The 13,373-nt window shown below is 41.1% G+C and overlaps 1 protein-coding gene across 3 annotated transcripts in view; it reads left to right on the forward strand.

Annotated features, from left to right (window-relative positions):
• LOC106840895 (leukocyte immunoglobulin-like receptor subfamily A member 5) overlaps nt 1-12,126 on the forward strand; it is a 13,892-nt gene extending 1,766 nt beyond the window's left edge. Inside the window, exons 5-11 of one of the 3 annotated variants that reach the window (XM_044759668.2) lie at nt 139-189; nt 1,636-1,752; nt 9,222-9,264; nt 9,350-9,402; nt 9,617-9,669; nt 11,220-11,366; nt 11,445-12,126. In XM_044759668.2, the coding sequence (XP_044615603.1) occupies nt 139-189; nt 1,636-1,752; nt 9,222-9,264; nt 9,350-9,402; nt 9,617-9,669; nt 11,220-11,366; nt 11,445-11,591 (611 nt within the window). In that variant the 3' untranslated portion in view covers nt 11,592-12,126. The remainder of the gene's footprint in view (nt 1-138; nt 190-1,635; nt 1,753-9,221; nt 9,265-9,349; nt 9,403-9,616; nt 9,670-11,219; nt 11,367-11,444) is intronic. The other 2 variants (XM_044759669.2, XM_070499286.1) reach the window with 2 other exon arrangements.
• The last annotated feature ends 1,247 nt before the right edge of the window (nt 12,127-13,373 follow it).

The raw sequence follows: 13,373 nt of genomic DNA on the forward strand, positions 1-13,373 counted from the left end.
CCTATCACCATAATTCTCCAGGTGGGTCAAGGGACTGCCTCGGGAGAGGATAGGACAGATTTAGGAGAGGGGAGTGAGCAGAGATGGAGTCTCTGGGGGAACCTCCAGCCTCTCACTCTCCCCTTGTCCTTTTCCCAGGAACCTCTGTGGATCCCAGTCCCTCACCCACTGAACAAAGCCTGACAGCTGGTGAGTCACTGAGGCCCCTTTGCTCAGCGGGAGCACAGACCACATCCGGGCAGTTCTGAGAGTCTCTCAGAGGATGTAATGCCCCCTCAGATACTCAAGAACAGGCTTGTGTTCCAGGGGAGCTGGGAGTCAGGGCAAGATGCTGGAGGGAGCACAGGGCTCCAGGGTCTCTGAGGCTGGACGGATGAAGGATGGGGTGGTCATGGCAGAAGGAGATGTTGGTGGCCCAGCCAAGGGGGGCTCATCCAGCTGAAGTAAGGAGCACAGCAGCTTCTGCCCTTCAATTCCCCATCCTTGGTTTATGACAATTGGGCGAAGTCCACTGTGGGGCTCTCAGTGCTCCCTGAGTTGGTGATTTTGAACATCTCCTTTTCACCTGGGCCTCAGTTTCTCCAGGTGTAATAGAGGAATCCTGGCTCATATGTTAAAGGGCATCTCAGTTCTGACCCTACAGGGATGCTGTCCCAGGTCTGCAGAACTGAAGGATGGACAATGTTGAGTTGTCAGGGCAGCAGGGAAGAACAGAGCGATAACACTAGTGATGTCCCAAGCACTTTCCTACTAGTCCTGTGGTCTCAGCCTTGTCTTATGGAAGGAAAACAAATTAAAACCAATTAAAAATAATTAGGGTTTGGAGGTCAGGCTCTATGGGGTGTAAATTCCTGCCCTATCACTTCCTGGCGCTGGGACTGTGGACAAGTCACATTCTCTCTCTGAGTTTCTGTTTCACTGTCTGTGAAATGTATCTCCTACCATCTCCATCACAGGTTTGCTAAGAGACTTGGGTAAGACCACAGAAGTGAAAGTACTTCTCAAGGGATGGGCCCCTCCAGTGTCAGGAAATGGCAGATCCATCCTCACTGTGCCTTCTGAGATACACACACCAAAAAGTTGAGGCAGGCCTTGCATGTGTGTGTGGGGTATGAAGGACAGAGGTTGGATCTTGTTTGGACTTGGAGATTGGGGAGAGCACGGCGTCCATCCCACTGCTCTGAGCACTCACTGTTAGGATCCCCAAAACCCATAATGGGTTGGTGTATGGGAGTGACAGTGAGGAGGTGCATTCAGCTCTAGCTAAAGGAGAGGGCTGAGCCATACAGGGACAAGTGGACAGGCTGTTCAAATCACGTAAGGAGCACCAAAGACTGAAGCTGGAGTCTGCAGGGGGGTGGGCAGCATGAGGAGACCACAAGGGAACCCAGAGTCCTGGGTTCAAATCTCAGCTCTGAAACTTCCTGGCTGTTGACCTAGGGTAAGTGATTAATTTCTCTAAGTCCCAGCTTCTCATCTGTAAATGGATGGAATTGGGGTTGGAATGCCCATGTTGCATGATTGTTGTGAGGGTTAGATGTGCTAAATTCGCAGACCCCAGCATGTACCTGGGACACAGTAAGTGCTCAAATAAGTGGCATCATCGGTTCATCCATGACATCATTTCTTCCCAAGGTCTTGAAAGCTACCAGAAAGTTCTGATTGGGGTGTCAGTAGCCTGTGTATTGCTGCTTTCCCTCCTCCTCTTCCTCCTTGTCCGACAATTGCGCCAGAACAAATGCAGCAAGTCAGGTGAGTAGAAGATGGGAGATCTGGTCTACCTAGAGGTGAGACCTTACTCTAAAGACCTTTGAAGTGGCTCCTTAGGGCACCAGCCTAAATATGGCACCAAAAAGACAGAAAAAAATGTTCAGTTTAAAAAATTATCCAAATTATTCTAGATTTCTACAAGCTCTTTCGTTGCAACTTCCACTCTATAATCTTATAGGACAGAGATCTAGGATTCCCAGGAAGAGTGACTGTGAGGGCAGGGGTCCTGTGTGGAGGTAGCATATGTGTACCCAGCGCCTGAAGGATCATCTTGGCGATGGGACTGGGGAGCCACGTGAAGGCGTCATCATCATCCTGCAGCCAAGAGCAGTGCTGAGGAGTTGGGGAGAATGTGGAAGTGGTTGGGAGATTAGTTGCTGTGAGCAAATATGTAAATATATTGGGAATGAATGAAGCCAAGTTATTCAGTGTCTGTGAAGGGATTTATAAACGTGCAAAGGCAGTTGGCTAGAAGAAACTGTGAGGTGTCCTATTGGCATTGGAAATGACAGTATGACTTTGTTAAAAAAGAACTATATATCTATATCTATATCATCTATATCTATATCTATCTATATAAATTTACATAGAATTAGTTAGAGGCATATGTGTTTGTTGTCTGTCTGTGCGCATATGTATGAACATGTATGTCTCAGCTGTGACCACTCATAAGACAGAGACACAATGACAGCCCAGTAGCAATAAGCAAACCAAGCATCCAAATCTTGGTTTCTAAACACTATACTCTGTTAAAAGAAATTAGGGCTCATTGGATAAATTCTTATTCATTTATTTGTTTAGGTAACATTGGTCTATAACATTATATAAATTTCCAGTGTATAACATTATATTTCAATTTCTGTGATGACTACATCCTGTTCATCACCTAAAGTCTTGATTGCCATCTGTCAACACACACATGTGCCCCATTACCTCTTTCACTTTCTTCCCTCCCTCCTTCCTCTCTGGTAACCACCAATCTCTTCTCTGTGTTTATGTGTTTGTTGATGCTGTTTTTGTCTTCCACAGATGATTGAAATCATATGGTATTTTGTTTTCTCTGCCTGACTTATTTGGTTTAGCATAATGCTGTCAAGTTTTATCAATGTTGCTGCAAGTGAGAGATTTCATCTTCTTAATGGCTCAGTAGCATTCGGTTGTGTGTGTGTGTATATATATATAAATACATACATACACATATTTATATATATACCACTTCTTCTTTATCCATTCATCCATTTATGAACACTTAGATTGTTTGCAAGTCTTGACTATTGTGAATAATGCTGCAATGAACATAAGGGTGCATATATCTTTTTGAATTGGTGTTTTTGTGTTCTTTGGATAAATACTCAGAAGTGGTCTAGCTGGATCATATGGTAGTTCTATTCTCAATTTTACTTTATATTTATTTATTTAGTTAGTTATTTATTATGAGGAAGATTGCCCCTGAGCTAACATCTGTGCTAATCTTCCTCTATTTTGTATGTGAGATGCCGCCACAGCATGGTTTCATGAGCTGTGTGTAGGTCTGCGCACAGGATCTGAACCCCTGAACCCCGGGCCACTGAAGCAGTGTGCCAATTTAACTACCACTGGGCCGGCCCCTCTATTCTTAATTTTTTTGAAGACTCTCCATATTGTTTTCCATAGTGGCTGCATCAGTTTGCATTCCCACCAGCAGCGTGTGAGGGTTCCCTTTTCTCCACATTGTCTCCAACAGATATTATTTCTTGTCTTGTTAACTATCGTCATTCTGATGGATCTGAGGTGAAATCTCATTGTAGTTTTTGTTTGCATTTTCCTAATAATTAGTGATGTTTAACACCTTTTCATGTTTCTGTTGGCTATCTCATATATTTTCTTTGGAAAAATGTCTGTTCATATCCTCTGCTTATTTTTGAGTTATTTAGAAGTTTTGGTGTTATGTTGTATGAGTTCTTTATACTTTTTGGATATTAGCCCCTTATTGGACATACGATTTGCAAATATCTTCTCCAAATTGTTACATTGTTTTTATTGATAGTTTCTTTTGCCATGCAGAAGTTCTTAGTCTGCTGTGGTCCCACTTGTTTATGTTTTCTTTTGTTTCCCTTGCCTGGGAAGACATTGTATTCAAAAAGATAGTCCTACCGTTGATGTCTGAGTTTTCTTCTAGGAGCTTTATGTAGTCTGGTCTTGCAGTCAACTCTTTAATCCATTTGGAATTAATTTTTGCATATGGTGTAAAGTAATGGTCAACTTTCATTCTTTTGTATGTGATTGTCAAGTTTTCCCAACAACACTTATTGAAGAGACTTTTCTTTTTCTATTGGGTGTTCTCGACTCCTTTGTCAAAAATTAGCTGTCCATAGGTGTGTGGTTTTATTTCTGGGCTCTTGATTCTTTCCCATTGATCTATGTATCTATTTTTGTGCTGTTATCATGCTATTTTGATTACTATAGCTTTGGCTATAGCAATTATACAAATCAATATTTAATTATACTTAGAATTGTTTTGACTACTTGGGGACGTTTTTTATTCCACGTAACTTTTAGGATTCTTTATTCTATTTCTGTTGAAAAATGTCATTGGGACTTTGATAGGGATTGTGTTGAATCTGTAGATTGCTTAAGAAAGTATGGACATTTTAACTATTTTAATTCTTCCTATCCATAAGCATAAGATAGCTTTCTATTCCTTGTGTCTTCTTTGATTTCTTTCAATAATGTTTGATAGTTTTCAGTGTACAGGTCTCTCATCTCTTTGGTTAAATTTATTCCTAGATAATTCATTTCTTGGTTGCAATTGTAAATTGTATTGTATTCTTGATTTCTCTTTCTGCTGTTTTATTGTTAGCATACATAAATGCAACTGATTTTTGCATGTTAATTTTGTGCCCTGTAACTTTACTGTACTGAAGAAAAAAATCACTGGTAAAAGTAAATATACAGGTAAGGTAGTGGATCAACCAGCTATAAAGCTAGTATGAAGGTCAAAAGACAAAAGTACTAAAACCACCTGTATCTATGTTAAGAGATCAAAGGATACACAAAAATATAACAGGTAAAATTTGAAATAAAAAATGAAAAATGTTGGGGGGTGGAATAGAGCTCAAACTTAAGAGACCATCTACTTAATACAGATTGCTATTTACATAGGTTTTTATATGTGAAACTTATGGTACTCACAAGCCAAAACCCTGCAGTAAATACACAAAAAATGAAGAGAAAGGAACCCAAACCACAAAATCTTCCAGAAAAAAGGAACAAAATGGTAATATGTATGTACTCATCAATAGTTACTTTAAATGTAAATGGACTAAATGCTCTAATCAAAAGACCTAGAGTGGATGAAAAATCAAGACGCATATATATGTTGCATACAGAAGACACACTTCAGACCTAAAGACACTCACAAACTAAAAGCAAAGGGATGGAAAAAGATATTCTATGAAGTGGAAATGAAAAGAATGCTGAGGTAGCAATACTTATGTCAGACAAAATAGACTTTAAAATGAAAACTATAACAAGAGACAAAGAAGTGAACTACATAATGATAAAGGGAAGAATCCAAAAAGAGGACATAAAAATTGTAAATATTGATACACCCAACATAGGAGCACTTAAATATATAACGCAATTATTAACAGACACAAAAGGAAAAATGGACAGTAACACAATAACACTAAGGGGCTTTAACACTCCACTTACACCAATGAATAGATCATCCAAACAGAAGATCGATAATGAAACAACAACATTAAATGACTCATTAGACCAGATACACTTCATAGATATATCCAGAACATTTCATCCCCAAACCGTAGGATATACATTCTTTTCGAAAGCACATGGAATATTCTCTGGCATAGATAATATATAAGGCCACAAAACAAGTCTCAATAAATTTAAGAAGACTGAAATGATACCAAGCATCTTTTCTGACGGCAATGAGATGAATCTGGAAATCAAGTACAAGAAGAAAACTGGAAAAAGCATAAATATGTGGAGATTAAATAAAATGCTACTGAACAACTATTGGGCCAATGAAGAAATCAAAGGAAAAATTTCAAAAAATACCTGGAGACAAATGAAAATGAAAATATGGCATACCAAAATTTGTGCCATACAGCAAAAGCAGTACGAAGAGGGACGTTTATAGCAATACTGGCCTACCTCAAGAAAAAAGAAAAATCTCAAATACACAATCTAAGAATACACCTATAGGAACTAGAAAAAAGAACAGACAAAGCCCCAAATCAGTAGAAGAAAAGAAATACTAAAAATCAGAGCAGAAATAAACAAAATAGAGACTAAAAAGACTATAGGAAAGATCAATGAAACTAAGAGCTGGCTTTTTTGAAAAGGTAAGCAAAATTGACATACTTTTAGCTAGTCTTACCAAGAAAAAAAGAGAAAGTCCAAATAAATAAAATCAGAAATGAAAGAGGAGAAATTATCATGAACACCACAAAAATACACAGGACTATAAGAGAATACTATGAAAAGCTAATGTCACCAGACTGGATAATCTAAAAGAAATAGATAAGTTCTTAGAATCATAGAACCTTCCAAAACTGAATCAAGAATAAATAGAGAATTTGAATAGTTGATCACTAATAAGGAGATCAAAACAGTAATCAAAAACCTTCCAAAAAGCAAAAGTACAGGACCAGACAGCTTCCCCACTGAATTCTACCACACATTTAAAGATTTAATAACTATGATTCTCACTCTTCCAAAAAATTGAAGAGGAGGGGACACTTCATAAGTCATTTTACAAGGCCAAAATGACCCTGATACCAAAATCAGGCAAGGACAACACAAAGAAAGTAAATTACAGGCCAATATCACTGATGAATGTAGGTGCAAAAATCCTCCACAAAATATTAGCAAATTGAATACAACAAGACGTTAAAAGGATCACACACCATGATCCAATGGGATTTATTCCAGGCATGCAAGGATGGTTCAACATCCACAAATCAATCAATTTTGTACACCATATTAACAAAATCAAGAATAAATATCACATGATCCTCTCAATATGCAACATGATCATCTCCATATGTGAGAAGACACAGCATCCATTTATAGTAAAAACTCTCAATAAAATGGGTATAGAAGGAAAAGACCTCAGCATAATAAAGGCTAAATATAACAAACCCACACCTAATATCACACTCAATGATGAAAAACTGAAAGCTACCCCTCTAAGAATAGGAAGCAGACAAGGATGCCTACTTTTGCTTCTTTTATTTAACCTGGTATTAGATGTCCTATCCAGAGCAATTAGACAAGAAAAAGAAATAAAGGGGATCAAAACTGGAAAAGAAGAAGTAAAACTGTCACTATTTGCACATGACATGATTTTATATACATAAAGCCCCAAAGAATTTACAAAAAAATGATAAGAAATAATAAATTCAGTAAATTGTAGGATACAGAAATTCTTTATTCCAGGTTGAGACAGGGGAGCACTAGAGGATGCTGGAGCATCTTATTGTTGCCAGGAAGTGCAAAAGCTCTCAAAAATGAATATTGGAGACAAGTCAGAATGACACAGGAGCCAGCCAGAAGAAACTTTTGGAAAAGATCTAGGATAATCAAAGCATCCATGTAAAGAGTGTGAGTATTGGATTACAATGCATTGACTAGAATAGAAAGCCAATAATTCATAGTCATATTTGTAAATGAATAACTAATAAATTAATACATGGGAAAACGTTAGAGTAGAATGCCAACTAATCAAGGCTGGAGTAATTAAAAGAGACCATCATTATTTAGTTACCAGCATGGTGCATGATCAGGTTAGAGTAATCAATGGATGTAATAAGAATGACAGTTGTATGGTTGAAGAGGGCCATGATAGTGGATGAATACTCAAATATTTATCCCCAAACTCCAAGGGAAAATTTGGGACCTCAGCATGAGAAACCTGACAGATACCTGCTTGACCAGGTGATCAGAGGGAATACCACTAGGGACAGGACAGGAGGACATCCTGAGCCCTTGATGTTGAGGGACATGACCGCAATCTCATTTGTGGGATGTTCATCCAGGAATGCATGACCTCAGTCTTCTTATGAGTAGACGTTGGGTGGAACCAGATTGAGGGTCATCCTATGGAATGCAACTCCTTTATTCCTGAAGACGGTCAAGGGGATGAGGGACAGAGAAACACTGAGGAGTTCTCCCAGATTGCAGGGCATATGAGGGTGACATCTATTCCTGAGTAGAACCCTGGGCCAAAAGGGAAAAGAAGATACTGTTAGGCAGTTGGTGGAACATGAATTGGGAGTGAGGATTTGGTGAAAGTGTTGCATCAATGTAGACATCCTGACTGGGAGTTTTAGGGTTATGTAGACTGGTGTTCAGTTTATGGGAGGCACATGCTGGTGTATCTAGGGGTGATGGTGCATCATATCAGAAAAATATTTGTCTAGCCTTGTATCATCTATCTTTCTATATATCTATCTCTAGCTATCTTTCTTTTAATTAATGAATAATTTTTTTCTTGTGGTAACATTGGTTTATAACATACAAATTTAAAGTGTACATCAGGGGGCCGGCTCCGTGGCCGAGTGGTTGAGTTCGCACACTCTGCTGTGGCTGCCCAGGGTTTGGATCCTGGGCGAGGACATGGCACCACTGTTCAGGCCACCTTGAGGTGGCGTCTCACATTCCACAACTGGAAGGACCTGCAACTAGAATATACAACTATGTACGGGGGGTTTGGGGAGATACAGCAGAAAAAGAAAAAACAAAGAAGATTGGCAACAGTTGTTAGCTCAGGTGCCAATCTTTTAAAAAAAAAGTGTACGTCATTATATATTTTGATTTCTGTGTAGATTGAATCATATTCACCATCCAAAGACTATTTATCATCCATCACCACACACACGTGCTATATCTCTCTATTTATCTATCTCTCTCTCTCTCTATCTATCTATCATCATTATCTATCTACTTCTGTGGGTCTCTCTCTTTACCTATTTGTGTGTGCATGTGTTAATATGTGTGTGCACAGATATGCATATAATAGACGTCTCTTCTCTCTCTCCCCCTCAAGACTTTCTCTCTATCTCCATCTCCATCTCCGTCTCTATGTCTATTTCTACTTCTATTGACAAACTGTTACCAAACCAGGAACGTAGGTCAAGGTGATGTGGGAATAAAGGATGGTTCTCATAAATTTGTGTGTAAAAATAAATATTATGAAGACATTGAGAATGAGGGGACTTAATGAGAACATCCTCAGACTCAAAAATGTTGTTTCTGTTTTATAAAAAAATTATTTAAATTATCTGTACAAGTTTTGCAGTTACAGATTAGCCTTGTTTCTGTTGAATTCCAAATGGTTGAGAGTGCGGAGTTTAAAGCTGTCAGGGCTCAGATCCTATGAGATCAATGTAGCCCTGGGGGCCAGGTCCTGGGTAATTTAGATGTTGATTTCTAACTTGGTGCAGGTACTCCAGATCCTAGAGCTAAGACCAGAGCCTCACAGAAAAGGTAATTTCTCCCCAACGATCCTGATCTCCCACTCTGCCTGCAGCTCCTTCACCACCACCTAATGCTTCTGTTTTCCTTCCCTCAGCTCCAGCTCCAGGGCTCATGTCCAGCAGAAGAACCAGTGTAACTGGGGAGGAGGTGGTGCTGATGGGAGATGGTGGCAGGCGGGTTGATGGGGAAGGGCTCTTGGCTTAGGGGTTGGAGAAGTATGAAAAATTCCAAATATGTGTGATCCCAGACACATCTCTGCCCCTTGCTGGGCCTCAGTTTCCCCACCTAAGGATGGGAGGGGTGTGTGGGACTGCAGGATTTCAGGAAACTTAGCTTGAGGTAGAATCTTCTCATTCTCTAGATACTGCCATGAGAGATTGCCAGCCTGAGGAGGACAAAGAGGTGGACAGTGTGGTAAGCCCCCTCTCCTGTGCAGGGCACTCAGCACAGTCTAGTCAATAATCTGAATCCCCTGGCTACTTCTCCCTCCTCCTATCACTCAGCTCTCAGCAGCATCTGACCTCACACTTCCTCTTGAAAGATGATACATGCAGGCTGCTGGGAGACTTCTCAGTGGAGTTTTCCTGATTCCATGTGGGCTTCTCCTTCTTGGTCTCCTCATTTGGGTCTTTTAATTGTTCATTGTCCGTGTCTTATAAAGGTAGTTCTTCCAGGGATGGTTGTACAGTTTGCGCACTGCACAACAGGGATTGTGGGTTTGAGACCCTACTGGTGGGATCTGAGAGGTGTGCCTTTTATTATTCACACAAAGATCCCCTATAAACTAGCAAATCCCTGCACTAGGACCCTCTGCCTTCCTTTTGCTCTCCTTACTCTATGCCCCCGTCTAGTGGATTTAGATGTGGTGGAACTGCACAATAACATGCCTTGGGTGTAATGGTTGGCGTTCTGCTTCTACTGTCACAGGAATCCCACCCAGCCATTTTGTTAACCTCACCGTGAGACAATTTTATGTGGTCACATTTAATTAATCCCAGGCATAGTTGGACTATCTCTCTGCTCATGATTCCATGATTATTTCTAGCCCTGACCTCGTGCCAGAGGACTAGCCTCATATATCCAATGACCTGTTCATCCAGCAGACATGTCAATGTCACACGCACAACTCTTAAATTTCCCCAAAAAGTTGTTTCTCCCTCAATGTTCACTTCCTGAAAAAAAAATCCAGAAGTCTTTCTCTATTCTTCCCTCTCCCTTATGCCAACACCAATGTTTAGGGGCATTTTGTTGTCACAGCTGGGAGAGTGGGGTGCCAATGTCCTCGAGTGGCCAGGGATGCTGCTAAACACCCGACACTTCACAGGACAGCCCCAAAGGCAGACAGTCATCTGGCCAAGATGCTGTTACTTCTGAGTGGAGAAACACTGTCCTAACCAAGTAGTTCACTTACTCTCTACTGCATCTCTATTTCACTTTCTTCCTAACACTTATCACCACCCCAAAGTACCTTGTTTCCTGGTTTATAGTCTGTTCCCAACCCTGGCGACCATGAACTCCTTGAGGGCAGGACTGTTATCTGTCTGCTTCTTGGCCTCTGGCAAGTGCCTTGATTCTCTCTCTGTCTCTCTCTCTCTCTATGTATTTCTTTATTTATATTTATGTATGTTTATATTTACTGTATATGTACATATGTATATGTATATGGAGTGAAGTGAATGAATCTAATCCTAAATGAATGTCCTTTAAGACTTGTACTTTACCCCACATCAGTTCATTCATTTATTCAGTGAGTCAGCAAATATTTATTAGGAATCTCTATTTGGCAAGGCTCTGTCTTATACTGGGTATTGTAAATATAAATGAAAATGTATCTGAACAAGAGAGTCATATGATCCGATTTATGTTTTAAAATCAACTCTCTGGCTTCTGAGCGGGAACATAACTGAAGAGGGACAAATGTGGAAGCAAGGAGAGGAGTTCACCCCCTCACTGTCTCCCCTCAGCATAGCCCTGACAATGAAGACCCCCAGGGAGTGATACATGCCCAGGTGAACCACTCGAGTCTCAGGAGGCCTGTGGACACCCTGCCTTCCCCCTCGTCAGAGAGATTGCTGGACACGAAGGACAGACAAGAGGAAGGGGACAGTCAGGTGAGTCCTTTCCATTCCTGGAGGCCTGAGTTCTCCCCACCCAGTCACATCCCTGACTCTCACTCTACCCCTTTCCAGGCTGCTGCATCAGAAGACTCCCAGGATGTGACCTACGCCCAGCTGAACAGTTTGAATCTTGGACAGGAGTCAACCACACCTCCTTCCTCCCAATCAGAGTGTCCCCCAGCAGAGCCCAGTGTGTACGCAGCTCTGGCCGTCCACTAGCCCCAGGAAGGACCCAGACACCATCCTCCAAGGAGGGAGACTGCGGGGCCCCCAAAAGGCAGTGAGGCTGCCCCCATGGACACTAAGCTAATGAACTGGAGCCTGGGGACCTTTTGTAAGCAAGAAGGACATCCTTGGACTTTAGAAGTCACCAAATTCTGTAGACAAATATAAATATTAGCTCTCTATTTTTAGAAATAAAGCAATATACTTCTAAATAACCAATGACTAAGAGAAGACAACCACAAATGAAGATATAACTTTTTCTTTTGCTTAAATGATAATGTAAATCCTATACATCAACACATACTTGTACTTAAAGGTAATGCAAGTGTTGCGTATCAAGATCTAATGAGAAAATTAAATGCCTCTATGAAATTGTTAGAAAAAGAAGAAAGCCTGAACATGAGCAACCTAGGTGAACATTTGAAGTGATTAGAAAAAAAGAGCAGCAAATTCATCCCAAGACAGTGGATGAAAGAATATAATAAAAAGAACAAATATTTATAAGGAAAGAATAAAAAGAGAGAAATCAGTTGTCTCAGTCTGTTCGGGCTGCTACAACAAAATACTGTAGGATGGGTGGCTTAAACAACAGAAATTTATTTGCTCACAGTTCTGGAGGTCGAGAAGGCCAAGACCAAGGTGTCGGCAGGTTGGTGTCCTTTGAGGACTGTCCCCTTGGGTTGTGGATGGCTGCCTTCTCTCTTCTTCTCACATGGCCTTTCTTTTCTGTGTGTGAGATGGAGAGAGAGATCTCTGGTGTCTCTTCTTATAGGGGTTCTAACCCATCTGATCAGGACCCCACCCTTATGATCTCATTTATCCTTAATTACTTCCTTTGAGGTGCCCTTTTCAAATATAGGCACACTGGAGATTAGGGCTTCAATATGAATTTTGGGAGGTCACAAGCATTCAGTTCAGGACATTCCACCTCTGGACCCCCCAAATTCATGGTCTTCTCCTATGCAAAATATATTCATTCCATCCATGCAGTCCCTCCAAATCTCCACTCACTCCAGCATCAACTATCAAGTATAAAACCCAAAGTCTCATCTAAATATCATTTAAATCAGACATGAGTGAGACTCAGGGGTAGATTCATCCAAGCGAAAGATTCCTCTGCAGCTGTGACCTGTGACCTGTGACCCAGTCAAGTCATGTGCTTTCAAAATGCAGTGCTGAGGCCATCATAGGAGAGAGAATCCCTTTCCCACAGGAAGAAATTAGAAAGAAGACAGGGGTGATGGGTTCCAAGAACATTCAAAATATAGCAAGGCTACTTCCACTAGATGTTAAGGTTCCAGAATAATCCTCTCTGGTTGGGAACTCTGCCCTCCAGGCCCTCTGGGGCACCAGTGTCACCTCTACGGCTCAGTGGGGGTAGTGTGGCCCCTTTGTCTCTCTGTGAGGCCCCACTTTCAAGGCTGGAGAGGAGGCCAACTGCCCTGTTGAAACAGAGGCAGGGACCCAGCCATTGAAACCAAGGAGGCAGCTCTGATGACCTCTGAACTGCCTTTGGGGTCATCATTCCCTTTTCTCGAAGAAGGGCACGTATTTGCAGCCAAATAACCCTATGGTCTCATCCTGTAGATATAAGAAATCTGGCATTTTTTATCCTTTTTCTCCCATCTCCATCCCCTTCAGTTCAAGGTGGCTGTTTCTCCTGCAGTCTTTTCACCTCTTAACTGACTGACATCCTTACCTTTGGAGTTGTCTCCCAAACAGATCTTCTCATTTCCTGCAATATGGACAGCTGGGAATTTTTCTAATGGACCCAAG

Source organism: Equus asinus, chromosome 26 (genome assembly GCF_041296235.1).
Source record: "Equus asinus isolate D_3611 breed Donkey chromosome 26, EquAss-T2T_v2, whole genome shotgun sequence".
In the NCBI taxonomy this organism is placed as follows: domain Eukaryota; kingdom Metazoa; phylum Chordata; class Mammalia; order Perissodactyla; family Equidae; genus Equus; species Equus asinus.